General features: G+C 43.3%; 1 protein-coding gene across 18 annotated transcripts in view; it reads right to left on the reverse strand.

Moving 5' to 3' along the window:
* The window catches only part of mmy (UDP-N-acetylglucosamine pyrophosphorylase mmy), a 266,724-nt gene that overhangs the window by 64,912 nt on the left and 186,273 nt on the right, over positions 1 to 15,539 (reverse strand). For all 18 annotated transcript variants that reach the window (XM_070100495.1, XM_070100496.1, XM_070100498.1 and 15 more), the window contains one exon: positions 2,524 to 2,649. In XM_070100495.1, coding sequence (XP_069956596.1) covers positions 2,524 to 2,642 — 119 coding nt within the window. In that variant the 5' untranslated portion in view covers positions 2,643 to 2,649. The remainder of the gene's footprint in view (positions 1 to 2,523; positions 2,650 to 15,539) is intronic.

Below are 15,539 nucleotides of genomic sequence, written 5' to 3' on the forward strand. Positions count from 1 at the left end.
AAAAAAAAACAGGATGTTATCAATGAAATACAGCAGAACCTTGATTTGCAAGATCCCCCCACCCCCCAAATAAAACGACTTCAACAATACATGACTGAAAAACTGGAACCATAAACAAATTGGCACTAAAAAGCCTCTGAATATACATGCTACAAAGTGTGAAAAAATAAGATTGTAATTGAATGATGTGTGATTTTGAATACAGTACTGTATTTTCAATACACCATCTCATCCCTGGATATTAACCATAACACCCATGAGGAATAATAGTGATGCTGGAGGTGTCAAGAAGAAAATTAAACATGAAGCTCTGAGGTTTTGACATTTATGGTTTGACATTTATGGTGCCCCACGACGTGGTGACTAAAGCTCTTGCTTCACACGGCGAGTGTCCAGGTTTGATTCCTGGCAAGGGAAGAAAAATTGGGAGTGTTTCTTTACACCGGTTGTCTATGTTCACCCATCAGTAAAATAGGTACCTGGGAGTTAGTTGACTGGTGTGGATCTCATCCTGAGACAAAACTGACCTAATTTGCTTGAAATGCTCTGCATAGCAAGCAGCTTTCTATGTAGTAGTATGTCACTGATGTCAGCTAGGCTTGTATACCTTGTACATGTACTTGTAGAAATAAAGATACTGTATTATTATATTATTATATACACGTTTCAAAGTGGTGTATTTAATCTCGAAGAATCAGCCATTCAAAATATTACAGAAAATGAGAACATAAAAGCTTATGCAATGAGTAGTCCAGATTGTGACCTACCAAAAAAAAATGACAGGTAGGTCAATACATTTAAATAACACATGAGAGTTATTGAATGTGTGGACTAAGTAAATAACAAAGAAAGGTGCCCCACTTAGTGTTCAGATAATAAAGCATAAAGCCATATCTTGCTACCTACATAGCAAGCAAAAAAAAATTGCACCTGGGTTCAAGGCAATGAATGATCAGTTCAGATTGCTTCTGTATGCTAATGCAACAGGTGATTCAAAATGCAAGCCTATGCTAATTTATCATACACAGACTCCCCATGCTTTAAAGGTCAAGACAAAATTCCTTTGTTTGCTATCTGGCAGTCTAACAAAGCTACATGAAAGACTAAGAAACTGTTTATTGATTGTTTATAACATTATCCTATTACTGCAGTGAAAATATCCCTTGTCAGATAGAACTTTGCATTCAAGGTTCTCTTGAAGTTTCATCCTGAAATTTTGCAGTCTCTGGACCCAAATGTCTTGATTGAGTTTTTACTACTGCACATGACATCTCTGATACAATCACAGGATGCAGGAGTTATTATGGCATTGAAAAGCCTTTACACATGTAAGATCATGGAAAATTCCATCATAGCAATGGATAACAGCTCAGAGACTGGAGTGCCAATGTTCTGGCACTCCAGAATATAAAAGCATCATGGGATTAAGAGCCCCCAATCAACATGAAGGCTGTGGTAAATTGTGGACTACTGTAGTGAAGAATTAGTCAGTTCTACCCTCAGTATGTAGTCAGGTCCATGAAATTATGAGTCTGGCAAGAAGTGTGAGAGGAGAGTGATCATATAAAGTACCAGCTGGAAGAGCTTGAATCCCAAGGAAAAGAGGCAGATAACAGAGGAGTATGAAGTAGAAGAGGCTATACAAAAATAGTTAACACTGGAAAAGTTATGTAACTAACTCCATGCTGCTGGTAAACTTGCAGACTTTGTTCACTAACATGCCTATATGCCTTCTTCTAAAGTGGGGTCTTGAGCAGCTGATAAAACCTTATCATCTACTGCATAAAATAACTGCTGGGAAAACAGAACAGAAAGCATTACAGAGCACTTAAGCACTACAACAATCATTAACATTTGACACTGCATCGACATCAACACAAGACCCACATCCATCCATGTCAGCCCAGTAGGGTAACATTAACCCTATCTATACACTTTCTTGTTGATAAGAAAGTGTGAAGTTCCTTTTCATCTTTTTTCTATAAATTTGTTTGGCTATTTAGGAGATTCCAGAATCATAACCCTATTTTCCTCATATGTTCTTCACTTAAGTTAACAATAATTCAAATAATGTTCTAATTTTCAGAAACATAACCCTGTATGTTACTTGAGGGTCTAGTAAACCTAAATAAAAAAATAACTTCGAGAGAAACATTATACAGATAAAGGCTTGATCTCTATACTTGTCTTTTGTCCATATACCTGTCAGTGTTACAACCATCAAACCAGTTTATACACCAATGTGAATATGTGCAGATGCATTCATGCATATGCAGACATACACAAGCAGCCACACAAAACAAATAAATAAACATAAAAATCATAAAAAAATAACAAGCAAGCAAAATAAATATGAGAATAAGGGAGTTAAACCAGAGCATAAAAATTCATCAAGAATATTACTTACACAAGTGGGATTTCAAGAGGGTAAGGGGAGAGGGAGGGTGGGAAGAAGGCTAAAAAGAGAAAGCTAGAGAGTTAAGGGTGAGAGTGAGAGAGAGAATGGGGTGGTAGAGTACTTACTCGCTGAGGTCGTTGTAGAGCACCCTCTTGTCGGCTTCAGTAAGTACGTCCCAGAACTGCAGAAGGTGTTCCTGGCCATGGGCAGCCAGGCGCTGACGCAGGTGAGCCAAGTCCATCATGGTTGATCTGAAACATGAGATGACAACTTAATAACAATACTCCCTCTGACATCAGTTCTTTAACACATCCCCAATTTAGTAACACTAGTACACCTTCACATATCATAGTGGGAACATAACAAGGCCACATGTGATGGACAGACAACCACTGGACCTTTAATGGACTACGATTTGAAACTCTTTAATAATAACAAAAATAATAATGATGTCTGTTTCAATTCATTCTACAACAAAGATGCATTAAACTGAATGGGCCCTGTTAAGTAATTTCATTAGTAGTAGTATAAGGAAGAGGGAGGATATATAGGAATATAAAGCCTTTCAAGTAGGAATGTGAATATTTTACATAATTTTCAAAAAATCTCATAAACAAAATTTTCCTTTTTTTCTAATATATTTAGTGGTGAATCATTTACAATTCATCACCTTCAAAACTACCATCAGAAAACATCTTATCTCCCTGATACACCCTGTCAACTAATAATATGAATACCACCTGGTGGTTCACACTTACACTCACTCACCCATTTGACCATAAACAGAAATATCAATCTCAATCTCAAAATAATGAATCTTAACTAGTCATAAGTTGGCCTGTGATACTCCAATACTGAAACTATGTATAGTGCCAAAACAAAAGCATTCACATTGCTAAACTCACAACTAGTATTTAGTCACTTAGCCATAATACCAACTTACCTCATAATTTTGTAATATTTTAAACTTAAGATTTAATATAAGTCTGCCCGAAATGCCTAGCCATGCTAGGTGTTCTAGTGGTACACTCTGTAATTATTATTTTACTACATGTAAACCACACAATAACCAAATTCTGTACACTCAGCATTGTAATCCTTATAGAGAATAAACTTTGAATTGAACTGAATTTGTTGAAAGAATGTGATGCTGGAGGTAGGTTAGTGTGGTCACCCTGCTGGTAACTGAAGCAGTGGTGGCTATATGCATGACCTTGCCATCTTCAGATGAAAGTGAGTTTACAGTTACATGCATGTTACTCCTGACCTCCCTGTGGCTGCCTCCACCACTTTACCTTCCCTCCCTTCCCCACATCCTACACATCCAATCCTGTAATGGAATATGACAGGGAAACCAATAAGATCTTGTTCCTATTGCATAACTATCACACAGAATGCTGTAGCAGCACCCTGCTGATGCAAATAGGAAACAGCTTTTGTTCCCATTGTGTGCATATCGAAGCACGCTTAATAAAACAACAACTGCACCCCCACATGTTACCTTTAAAATCCATGATCCTCCACACAGTGACAACACACACACACACACACACACACACACACACACACACACACACACACACACACACACACACACACACACACACAAGCACGTGAAGAAACTAGAGAAAGTGCAAAGGTTTGCAACAAGACTAGTCCCAGAGCTAAGAGGTATGTCCTACGAGGAGAGGTTAAGGGAAATCAACCTGACGACACTGGAGGACAGGAGAGATAGGGGGGACATGATAACGACATACAAAATACTGAGAGGAATTGACAAGGTGGACAAAGACAGGATGTTCCAGAGATTGGACACAGTAACAAGGGGACACAGTTGGAAGCTGAAGACACAGATGAATCACAGGGATGTTAGGAAGTATTTCTTCAGCCACAGAGTAGTCAGTAAGTGGAATAGTTTGGGAAGCGATGTAGTGGAGGCAGGATCCATACATAGCTTTAAGCAGAGGTATGATAAAGCTCACGGCTCAGGGAGAGTGACCTAGTAGCGATCAGTGAAGAGGCGGGGCCAGGAGCTCGGACTCGACCCCCGCAACCTCAACTAGGTGAGTACAACTAGGTGAGTACACACACAAACGCACACAAACGCGCACACACACACACACAAACACACACACACACACGTCCCTCCACACAGTGACAATATATACAAAAGTTCCTCCGCATAGTGACAATACACACACTTGTCCTTCCACACATTGACAATACACGCACGTGTCCTTCCATAAAGCAGCAGCAACAACAACAACAACAACAACAACAACAACAACAACAACAACAACAACAACAACAACACCAACAACAACAACAACCACCACCACCAACAACCACCACCAACAACCACCACCAACAACCAACAACCAACAACAACAAAACACACACACACACACACACACACACACACACACACACACACACACACACACACACACACACACACACACACACACACACACATAGTTGAGCTCCAAGTGGAGAGAGCAGCAGGAATAGGGTGGGAAAAACCAAACTACAAAAGGGGGAACTACTCAGGCTTGAGGAACTTCTTTCAAGACATTCAGTGGGAGAGGGAACTGACAGGAAAACCAGTACAAGAAATGATGGACTATGTGGCAACAAAATGCAAGGAGGCAGAGAAGAGGTTTGTTCCCAAGGGAAACAGAAATAATGGGAAGAACAGAACGAGTCCTTGGTTCACCCAAAGGTGTAGGGAGGCAAAAACTAGGTGTACTAGAGAGTGGAAAGGGTACAGAAGACAGAGAACTCAGGAAAATAAAGAGATTAGCCGAAGAGCCAGAAACGAATATGCACAGATAAGAAGGGAGGCTCAGCGGCAATACGAAAATGACATAGCATTGAAAGTCAAGACTGACCCGAAGCTGTTGTACAGCTACATCAGGAGGAAAACAACAGTCAAGGACCAGGTAATCAGACTGAGGAAGGGTGATGGGGAATTCACAAGAAACGACCGGGAGTTATGTCAGGAGCTCAACACAAGATTTAAAGAAGTATTTACAGTGGAAACCAGTAGGACTCCAGGAAATCAGAGCAGGGGGGTGCACCAGCAAGTGCTGGATGAGGTACATATAACCAAGGAGGAGGTGAAGAAGCTGCTATGCGAACTTGACACCTCAAAGGCGGTGGGACCAGACAACATCTCTCCGTGGGTCCTTAAAGAGGGAGCAGAGATATTGTGTGTACCGTTAACAAAGATCTTCAACACATCATTTGAACTGGGCAACTCCCCGAGGTATGGAAGATGGCAAATGTAGTCCCAATTTTTAAAAAGGGAGACAGACATGAGGCACTAAACTACAGACCTGTATCACTAACGTGAATAGTATGCAAGGTCATGGAGAAGATCATCAGGAGGAGAGTGGTGGAGCACCTGGAAAGAAACAAGTGTATAATTGACAACCAGCATGGTTTCAGGGAGGGAAAATCCTGTGTCACAAACCTAATAGAGTTTTATGACAAGGTGACAGAAGTAAGACAAGAGAGAGAGGGGTGGATCGACAGCATTTTTTTTGGACTGCAAGAAGGCCTTCGACACAGTTCCTCACAAGAGGTTACTGCAAAAGCTAGAGGATCAGGCACAGATAACAGGAAAAGCACTGCAATGGATCAGAGAATACCTGACAGGGAGGCAACAACGAGTCATGGTACGTGATGAGGTGTCAGAGTGGGTGCCTGTGACAAGCGGGGTTCCACAGGGGTCAGTCCTAGGACCTGTGCTGTTCTTGGTATATGTGAATGACATAACGGAAGGGATAGACTCAGAAGTGTCCTTGTTTGCGGACGATGTGAAGTTAATGAGAAGAATCAAATCGGATGAGGATCAGGCAGGACTACAAAGAGACCTGGACAGGCTACAAGCCTGGTCAAGCAACTGGCTCCTTGAGTTTAACCCTGCCAAATGCAAAGTCATGAAGATTGGGGAAGGGCAAAGAAGACCGCAGACACAATATAGTTTAGATGGCCAAAGTCTGCAAACCTCACTCAAGGAAAAAGATCTGGGGGTGAGTATAACACCGAGCATATCTCCCGAGGCGCACATCAATCAGATAACTGCTGCAGCATACGGGCGCCTGGCAAACCTACGGATAGCGTTCCGATACCTCAGTAAGGATTCGTTCAAGACTCTGTATACCATTTACGTCAGGCCCATACTGGAGTATGCAGCACCAGTTTGGAATCCACACCTAGTCAAGCACGTCAAGAAATTAGAGAAAGTGCAAAGGTTTGCAACAAGACTAGTCCCAGAGCTACGGGGATTGTCCTACGAAGAAAGGTTGAGGAAAATCGGCCTGACGACACTGGAGGCCAGGAGGGCCAGGGGAGACATGATAACGACATATAAAATACTGCACGGAATAGACGAGGTGGATAAAGACGGGATGTTCCAGAGATGGGACACAGACACAAGAGGTCACAATTGGAAGTTGAAGACTCAGATGAATCAAAGGGATGTTAGGAAGTATTTCTTCAGTCATAGAGTAGTCAAGCCGTGGAATAGCCTAGAAAGTGAAGTAGTGGAGGCGGGAACCATACATAGTTTTAAGGCGAGGTATGATAAAGCTCATGGAGCAGGGAGAGAGAGGACCTAGTAGCAATCAGTGAAGAGGCGGGGCCAGGAGCTATGAATCGACCCCTGCAACCACAAATAGGTGAGTACAAATAGGTGAGTACACACACACACACAGCAGAGAGGGAGGAGGAGTTGCACTGTTCATCAAAAACCAGTGGAGATTTAAGGAAATGGAAAGAATGGATGGAATGGGCAAAAGGAACTGTACATAGTAGGCCATAAGGTGGTAAGTGCAGTGATGTACAACCTGCCACAGAACTGAAGGAGTCCAAGAGAAGAATATGAAGAGAGCAATGGTAAACACACTAGCCGAGGTGGCCAGAAGAGCTCACACGGGTAGAGCAAAGTTACTAGTTATGGGTGATTTCAATCACAAGGAGACTGACTGGGAAAACCTGGAGCCCCATGGGAGTCCTAAAACATGGAAAGCCAAGATGATGGATGTGGTACTGGAAAACCTGATGCATCAACATGTTAGAGACACTACCAGAGAGAGAGAAGAGAATGAACCAGCAAGATTGGACCTAGCATTCACCTTGAGTAGTTCAGACATCGAGGATATCACGTATGAAAGGCCCCTTGGAGCTAGTGATCATGTGGTTCTGTGCTTTGAATACATAGTTGAGCTACAAGTGGCGAAGGTAGCAGGAATAGGACGGGAAAAGCCAAACTCCAAAAGGGGACACGACACAGGCAATAGGAACTTCTTGCAAGACGTTCAGTGGGAAAGAGAATTGGCAGGAAAACCAGTAAAAGAAATGATGGACTATGTGACAACAAAATGCAAGGAGGCAGAGGAGAGGTTTGTTCCCAGGGGAAACAGAAATAAGTGCACTAGAGAAGACAAAGGACCCAGGAAAATAAAGAAATTAGCTGAAGAGCCAGATTAGCTGAAGAGCCAGATTAGCTGAAGAACACGAAGCTATTGTATAGCCACATCAGGAGGAAAACAATAGTCAAGGACCAGGTAATCAGGCTGAGGAAGAAAGGTGGGGAGTTCACAAGAAACGACCAAGAAGTATGTGAGGAGCTCAACATGAGATTTAAAGACATATTTACAGTGGAGACAGGAAGGACTCCAGGAAGTCAGAATAGGGAGGTACACCAACAATGGATACGTGAAAAAGTGCTTGATGAAATACACACAACCAACAAGGGGGTGAAGAAACTGCTACATGAACTTGATACCTCAAAGGCGGTTGGCCCGGACAACATCTCTCAGTGGGTCCTTAGAGAGGAAGCAGAGATGCTGTGTGTGCCACTCACAAAAATCTTCAACACATCCACTGAAACTGGGAAACTACCTGATGTATGGAAGATGACAAATGTAGTCCCAATTGTTAAAAAAGGAGACAGACATGAGGCATTAAACTACAGATCTGTGTCACTGACATGTATCACATGCAAAGTCATGGAGAAGATTATCAGGAGGAGAGTGGTGGAGCACCTAGAAAGACACAAGCTTATAAATGACAACCAGCAGTGTTTCAGGGAAGGCAAATCCTGTGTCACAAACCTACTGGAGTTTTATGAGAAGGTAACGGAAGTAAGACACAAGAGAGAAGGGTGGATAGATTGCATTTTCTTGGACTACAAGAAGGCCTTCGACACAGTTCCTCACAAGAAGTTAATGCAAAAGGTAGAGGATCAGGTACTGCACTGGATCAGGGAATATCTGACAGGGGGGCAACAACGAGTCATAGTAGGCGACGATGTGTCAGATTGGGCACCTGTGACGAGCGGAGTTCCACAGGGGGTCGGTCTTAGGACCTGTGCTGTTTTTGGTATATGTGAATGACATGATAGAAGGGATACACTCAGAAGTGCCCCTGTTGGCAGATGATGTGAAGTTAATGAGGAGAATTAAATCAGATGAGGATCAGGCAGGACTACAAAGAAACCTGGACAGGCTACAAGCTTGGTCCAGCAACTGGCTCCTTAAATTTAACCCTGCCAAATGCAAAGTCATGAAGATCGGGGATTGGCAAAGAAGACCACAGACATAGTATAGTCTAGGTGGCCAAAGACTGCAAACCTCACTCAAAGAAATGAATCTTGGGGTGAGTATAATACCGAGCACATCTCCTGAGGTGCTCATCAACCAGATAACTGCTGCAGCCTATGGGCGCCTGGCAAACCTAAGAATAGCATTCCGATACCTCAATAAGGAATCGTTCGATACTCTGTATACCATGTACGTCAGGCCCATACTGGAGTATGCAGCACCAGTTTGGAGTCTACACCTGTCAAGCATGTCAAGAAATTAGAAAAAGTGCAAAGGTTTTCAACAAGACTAGTCCCAGAGCTAAGGAGATTGTCCTACGAAGAAAGGTTAAGGGAAATCGGCCTGGCGATACTGGAAGACAGGAAGGTTATGGGAGACATGATAACGACATATAAAATACTTTGAGGAATTGGCAAGGTAGGCAGAGACAGGATGTTCCAGAGATGGGACACAGAAACAAGGAGCCACAATTGGAAGTTGAAGACTCTGATGAGTCACATGGATGTTAGAAATTATTTCTTCAGTCACAGAGTTGTTAGGAAGTGGAGTAGCCACCCCTACACATCTTGAAATGATGTTCTTCAAGCTCTGCATAAACACTAGTACCTCTGTACTAGCATGTGCAACGGACTCATCCTGGATAGATCTGTCATTTCAGCAGAGCCTTCAACACAGGAGGGATGTGGGTGGCCTTACTGTTATGTACAAGGCCAATATTGTCAAAGTACCACACTTGGATCCACTTCGAGGACAGCGTGAAACAAGCTTTTATGCCACAAGACGGGCAGGATGACTCAAGTATGGAACACATTCGTACAGCATAATGATGTCAACGAGATAAAGTCAGTTGATTAAATGAAAATGCTGGCCCACAGATGGCTCCAACTTCATCCTGTTCCCTACTTGTATGTCTCATAAGGTCTTATAAGGTCTTATAAGGTCTTGATAGTTCTTATAAGGTCTTGAAGATGTCTCTCCAAGAGAGAACCCGTAGTAATGGATTTAAATTAGATAAGTTTAGATTTAGAAAGGACATAGGAAAGTATTGGTTTGGAAATAGGGTAGTTGATGAGTGGAACAGTCTACCTAGTTGGGTTATTGAGGCTGGGACTTTGGGTAGTTTCAAATTTAGGTTGGATAAGTACATGAGTGGGAGGGGTTGGATTTGAGTGGGACTTTCACATCAGAGCTTATTTCTTGGGTGGCATTGAAAATTGGGTTGGGCAAATGTTTTGTTAGTGGGATGAATTGTAAAGGACCTGCCTAGTATGGGCCAACAGGCCTCCTGCAGTGTTCCTCCTTTCTTATGTTCTTATGTTCTTATAACAATAAAAATGCTTTCAAATGAGCTGATGTAGGTAACAGCTCTTAGCTTGCCAATAAAGTTAGGAATCCTTAACCTGTAAATAGCTTGTCAATAAAGCTAGGGATCCTTAATCTTGTCAAACCCTGTGTAAAAAAAAAAAAAAGTGACGTAGTGGAGGTAGGAACCATACATAGTTTTAAGACGAAGTTTGATAAAGCTCATGGAGCAGGGAGAGAGAGGACCTAGTAGCAATCAATGAAGAGGCAGGGCCAGGAGCTATGAATCGACCCCTGCAACCACAAATAGATGAGTAAATAGGTGCGTACACACACACACACACGTGTCCCTCCACACATCGGGCACATCAGTATAGTGGGTCACAAGCGCCAGGCTCCGAGAATCCAAGCGTTTTTAGGGCGTGCTTTAGCTGCTAGCAGCAACCAGTGTTAGTGACAACATCAGTGAACAACTCTACAAGTGATAACCAAAGTTATTAGTTAAAAAATAAAGAAAAGATGAGATTAAGCCTGAAATTATACAACACAATTTCAAAGTGCCAGTTCGTTAGAAGCCCAGTAGGCACTTGTTGCCACACAGTTACAAATATACGAGGTACAAAGCGAGTGACTAAAGGCAAAAGATCAACAAGAATTAAGAGAGGACAGTTAACGAGAAACCGTGATGTAGCATACAGCGAGTGTGAACAAGCTATCTTTCTCTCTCCCCCTCCCTCGCATTTCTCTCTCTCTCATAGCCTTTTCCCTCACCCTCCTCTCTCTCTCTCTCTCTCTCTTTCTACCCTTTCTCTCTCTCCCCCTCTCGTTCTCTCTCTCTCTCTCTCTCTCTCTCTCTCTCTCTCTCTTTCTCTCTCTCTCTTTTTTACACAGGGTTTGACAAGGTTAAGGATCCCTAGTTTTACTGACAAGCTATTTACAGGTTAAGGATTCATAACTTTATTGACAAGCTAAGAGCTGTTACCTACATCAGCTCATTTGAAAGCATTTTTATTGTTATGAGACATACAAGTAGGGAACAGGATGAAGTTGGAGCCATCTGTGGGCCAACATTTTCATTTGATCAACTGACGTTATCTCGTTGACATCATTATGCTGTACGAATGTGTTCCATACTCGAGTCATCCTGGGTATATATGATCTCAGATGGAGTGATGTTCTGGAGAAGGGTACAGCCAGAGTGAAGTTGTAATAAAGTTTTGTGTGAAATTAGTTTCCTATCACTAACACAAAGTCTGACTTCATGCACATTGCGGTCTCGGTACAGATATTGCATGTTAGTTAAGTTGTCGTTCTCTCACACGCGATAGCGTGTTCATTGAGGCGTCGAGGTCTGTTGTTTTCACTCTGGCCGAAGACCTTGTCACAGCTCACAGGGTAGTAAACTCAGAGCTGATTGGCGCTGTGGCGCTTGCTTGTCTCTGGTTAGATTCCTTTATAGAGCGATGAGTGACTTGGTAAAGAAGCCAGAAAGACTTTGGAGACGTTATGGCTCCGGAGTTGCCGGGAATTGGCAGCTCACTGGGAGCCGGCAGTTGATGCGAAAGAATCGATTTACCCGGCATTTTTTCAGAAGTGATGAAAGCAGCGATAATTAATCATGAATGCTTCGGCGAATGGGGCAATATTCTTCGTCGTTGAAACTCAGACCAATTAGCATGCTTTGTGAAAAACTGTCACTTACGTTTTTGGCATCTCGACCGGAATGTAGCGTACATCAATTTAGCTGGTACTGATAAACTTAGCCCAGGCTGTTGTGCCCACTTCAGAATGAGACGTCGAGAAAGGTGTTTGTCATTGACCTTCTTCTTAGCACCGACGTTGAGTTCAACTGGGCGTTGAGCTTTCACTGATCTCGCACGTGCGTTTTGAAAGGTTGAGCGAGACACGTCCACAGGTCGTACCAGCGACGCTTGAGGAGGCCACACGTTGGCGAAGGTTCGACTCCAGGCGTTCCACGTGGAGGTTAAAGAAGACCTGCGACAGACCATCTACGCCGGTGTTTGTTTGCAGAGCTTGGTTATCGAGCGAAAACGCCGAAAAACAACACAGTCAATTCGTCAACAAATTTTATGCGTAGTAATATGTCCACTTTGACGTCGTAGAACTTCGACGGCTTTTGGCAGTACTTCTTTGCAAAGAGGGAGTTCACATTCAACGCTTGCCTGTCATGACGGTCGCGATGCGGCTGAATGCCCGAGCGTTTGCTGACGCAGCCGGCCGATGGTCCATAAGAGCCAGCCTGGCAAGAATCCCGGCTAGCTCCAGCGGAGCACCGCTCATTTCACCGGCCCTGCGCAAAATAATAGTTTGTTAAACTTAAAAATATACATATGGCAAAGGATTAGGTCAGCTGTGGTCAGGGGCAAGCTGTTAGTTCTCTTCCTTCAAAAGGCATGTTTGAGTAGCTGTTCGAGCAGTAGGCAAAGCCTTGGTGAAGGTCTCTCATACGCTAAGTGCCGAGACAAGCCCGTATGACTGATCATCTTCGGTGTCCACAGCCAGGCTGGCCATCAGCATGACATCCACCAGTCAGGCGGTGGCACGACGTTAAATAACATGTCCTAGGCAGTGACAGAGCCTTCAGAAAGACTACATGTTCACAGCCGTGCAGTGAGTAAAGGTCTGCACATAACCCTTCTCGGAAGTTGTTGTCACTGCAAACATGGTTCTGAGCAACACAGCTGAGTTTGCAGGCGGATGGCGACTCTGGTGTCGCCAGAGTCGCCATCGCTTCTACCACTTCAATAAAGGATCTAACCAGGACAAAACCCAAGCACCACGAACCAGTCAATGCAGGAGTTTACACTATACCCTGTGGAGGCTGTGACAAGATCTACGTAGGTGAAACAGCAAGAAACCTCGACACCCGCCTCAATGAACACATATACGCATGTAGGAACGACAACTTAAACAACGCCTGTGTACAACACCGAAATTCCACCAATCATCTTATGAAATTCAGAGACGCCCAATTAGTGATAAAAGAAACTAATTTCCGCACACGCAAATGCCTTGAATCAGCACTGATCGCTGTTTCGAATACAATTAAACAAAACAACGGCAGCTTCACCATCTCCGAAGTCTTAGCAAGAATCCTCCTGAAAACAGTAAACCCTGCCATCACATAGTCTCTCCTGTTATACTACACAAAGCACAGAGAGTGAACACTGAAACAACCTGCCTCATTCCAGTTTATATTTGTCCAACCTATTTTTATGTTACCCAAGTAATAGCTTTTATATCCTTTTACTCATGTACGAATTAATTGCTTTTGTCACTACCACTACTACTACTACTACTACCACTAGTGAACATCGGAATGGTACCTCACTAGTATTCACCTCACTCTGAGCCTTTATATACCCTCTGTGTCCATGTATTGTTTGTAATGGCTTGATAAAGCTCCTGGAGAGCGAAACGTTGCCACAATAAATGTCACATTAGTTGCACTTGTGTCCTTTTACTTTACATATTGTCGGTAATTCTACCAACTTTATTACAATCTGTCGGACACCGCAACATAATGGACATTTCATGCAGACGTTATTTGGACACCCTTCTTCGTGCTCACAGCTATCGCAACAGACACAACTTCCTACAAGATTGCCTGGCAGAGAAGGTGATCCCTAAGTCTACTCCTGCACAACTCTCCAACTCCAAGCACCCCTTCTCTCCAGCTACCCAAGCTTACTTAACTGAATGTGCCGAAGAACTTTCTAACATCGCTAAGGAAACCTTTGAAACTGCAAGGAATATGAGGGCCAATCTTCAGATTGACCAACACTCTGCTGAGCATATTCTCAGCACAGTCACCACAGCTAACCTCCAACAGAAGATCAAACTCAATCGCAAACTTCAGTACCTCTGCACTAACAGTCGGTGGAAGGAAATGGGACGCGAATCCCTGATAAACAACTTATCGTCACGCACCTTAACCGACTACGAGAAACAAGCACTGAGTCTGGGACTCAAATTTACCACCAACATACGCAAACCTAACTATCAACTCAATCTTGTTACCAGGAACCATAGACACAGTGACAGCAACTTCCAGAAGGGTTATATACAGGGCCTTCTCACTGCAGCTTTTTGTGAACCTTCTTCTTCTAATCTTCCTAGAAGATACATCACTGCCCTTAAGGACCTCGCCAACGACCCCAACATTATCGTCACCACCGCCGACAAAGGAGGTGGAGTCGTCATACTCAACACCAGTGACTACAACACTAAAATGATGGACCTTTTGAATGATCAATCTACATACGAACCTATCAGCACTCAACAGTGGGAGACGCTCACCAAAGACTTTCTATACAAAAGCAGACAAATACTCAAACGCACTAGAGAAGGGAAGAAACTTCTGTACTTGTTACCAAGCAACCCTAAACCAGCACACATGTATGGTTTACCCAAGACCCATAAACACAATATTCCTCTCAGACCAATCACGTCAGGAATAGGCAGTGCTCCACACAAACTAGCCGGAGTTCTTGCCAAACATCTTTCCTGCCTTCTGGGGACCATCAGCCCCGCTCATCTTAAACACTCAGGCGACCTTCTCAACCGCATCCGTAACCTCTCCATCCGTAACAAGAAACTAAGCAGTTTGGATGTGACTTCCCTCTTCACAAAAGTACCTACCAAAAAAGCCATCGAGGTTCTACGACGTAAAGTCAACCAGGACCTTAATCTTCCTTTACCTCCCGGAGATTTTGTTGACTTGATTGAACTCTGTGTTAACTTCAACTGTTTTTCCTTCAATAACAAGCTCTACAAACAAACCTACGGCATGGGAATGGGGTCCCCAATAAGTGCCGTCCTAGCCAACTTATACATGGAACACCTAGAGTCCGAACACTTCGCCAACATCATCCCTTCAAGCGTCACTTGGTTACGTTACGTGGACGATGTCCTCGTAATAACTCCAAAACGTTTTGATGTACGGGATCTTCAGGCAAGGCTCAACGCAGTTGAACCAGCGATCCAGTTTACACTAGAAGAAGAGTCCAATGACAAGCTACCTTTCCTCGACGTCCTCATTCACAAAGTAGACAACAACCTAAGATTTCAAGTTTATCGGAAACCCACCAATAAAAATGATCTCACACACTTCTATTCCAGTCAAGATACCAAGACCAAAAGAGGCATCATCATCGGGTTTTTCCTAAGAGCATACCGAATTTGTAGTCCTGAGTTTCTTGACGAGG

This window comes from Cherax quadricarinatus, chromosome 73, assembly GCF_038502225.1.
Source record: "Cherax quadricarinatus isolate ZL_2023a chromosome 73, ASM3850222v1, whole genome shotgun sequence".
Taxonomy (NCBI): Eukaryota; Metazoa; Arthropoda; class Malacostraca; order Decapoda; family Parastacidae; genus Cherax; species Cherax quadricarinatus.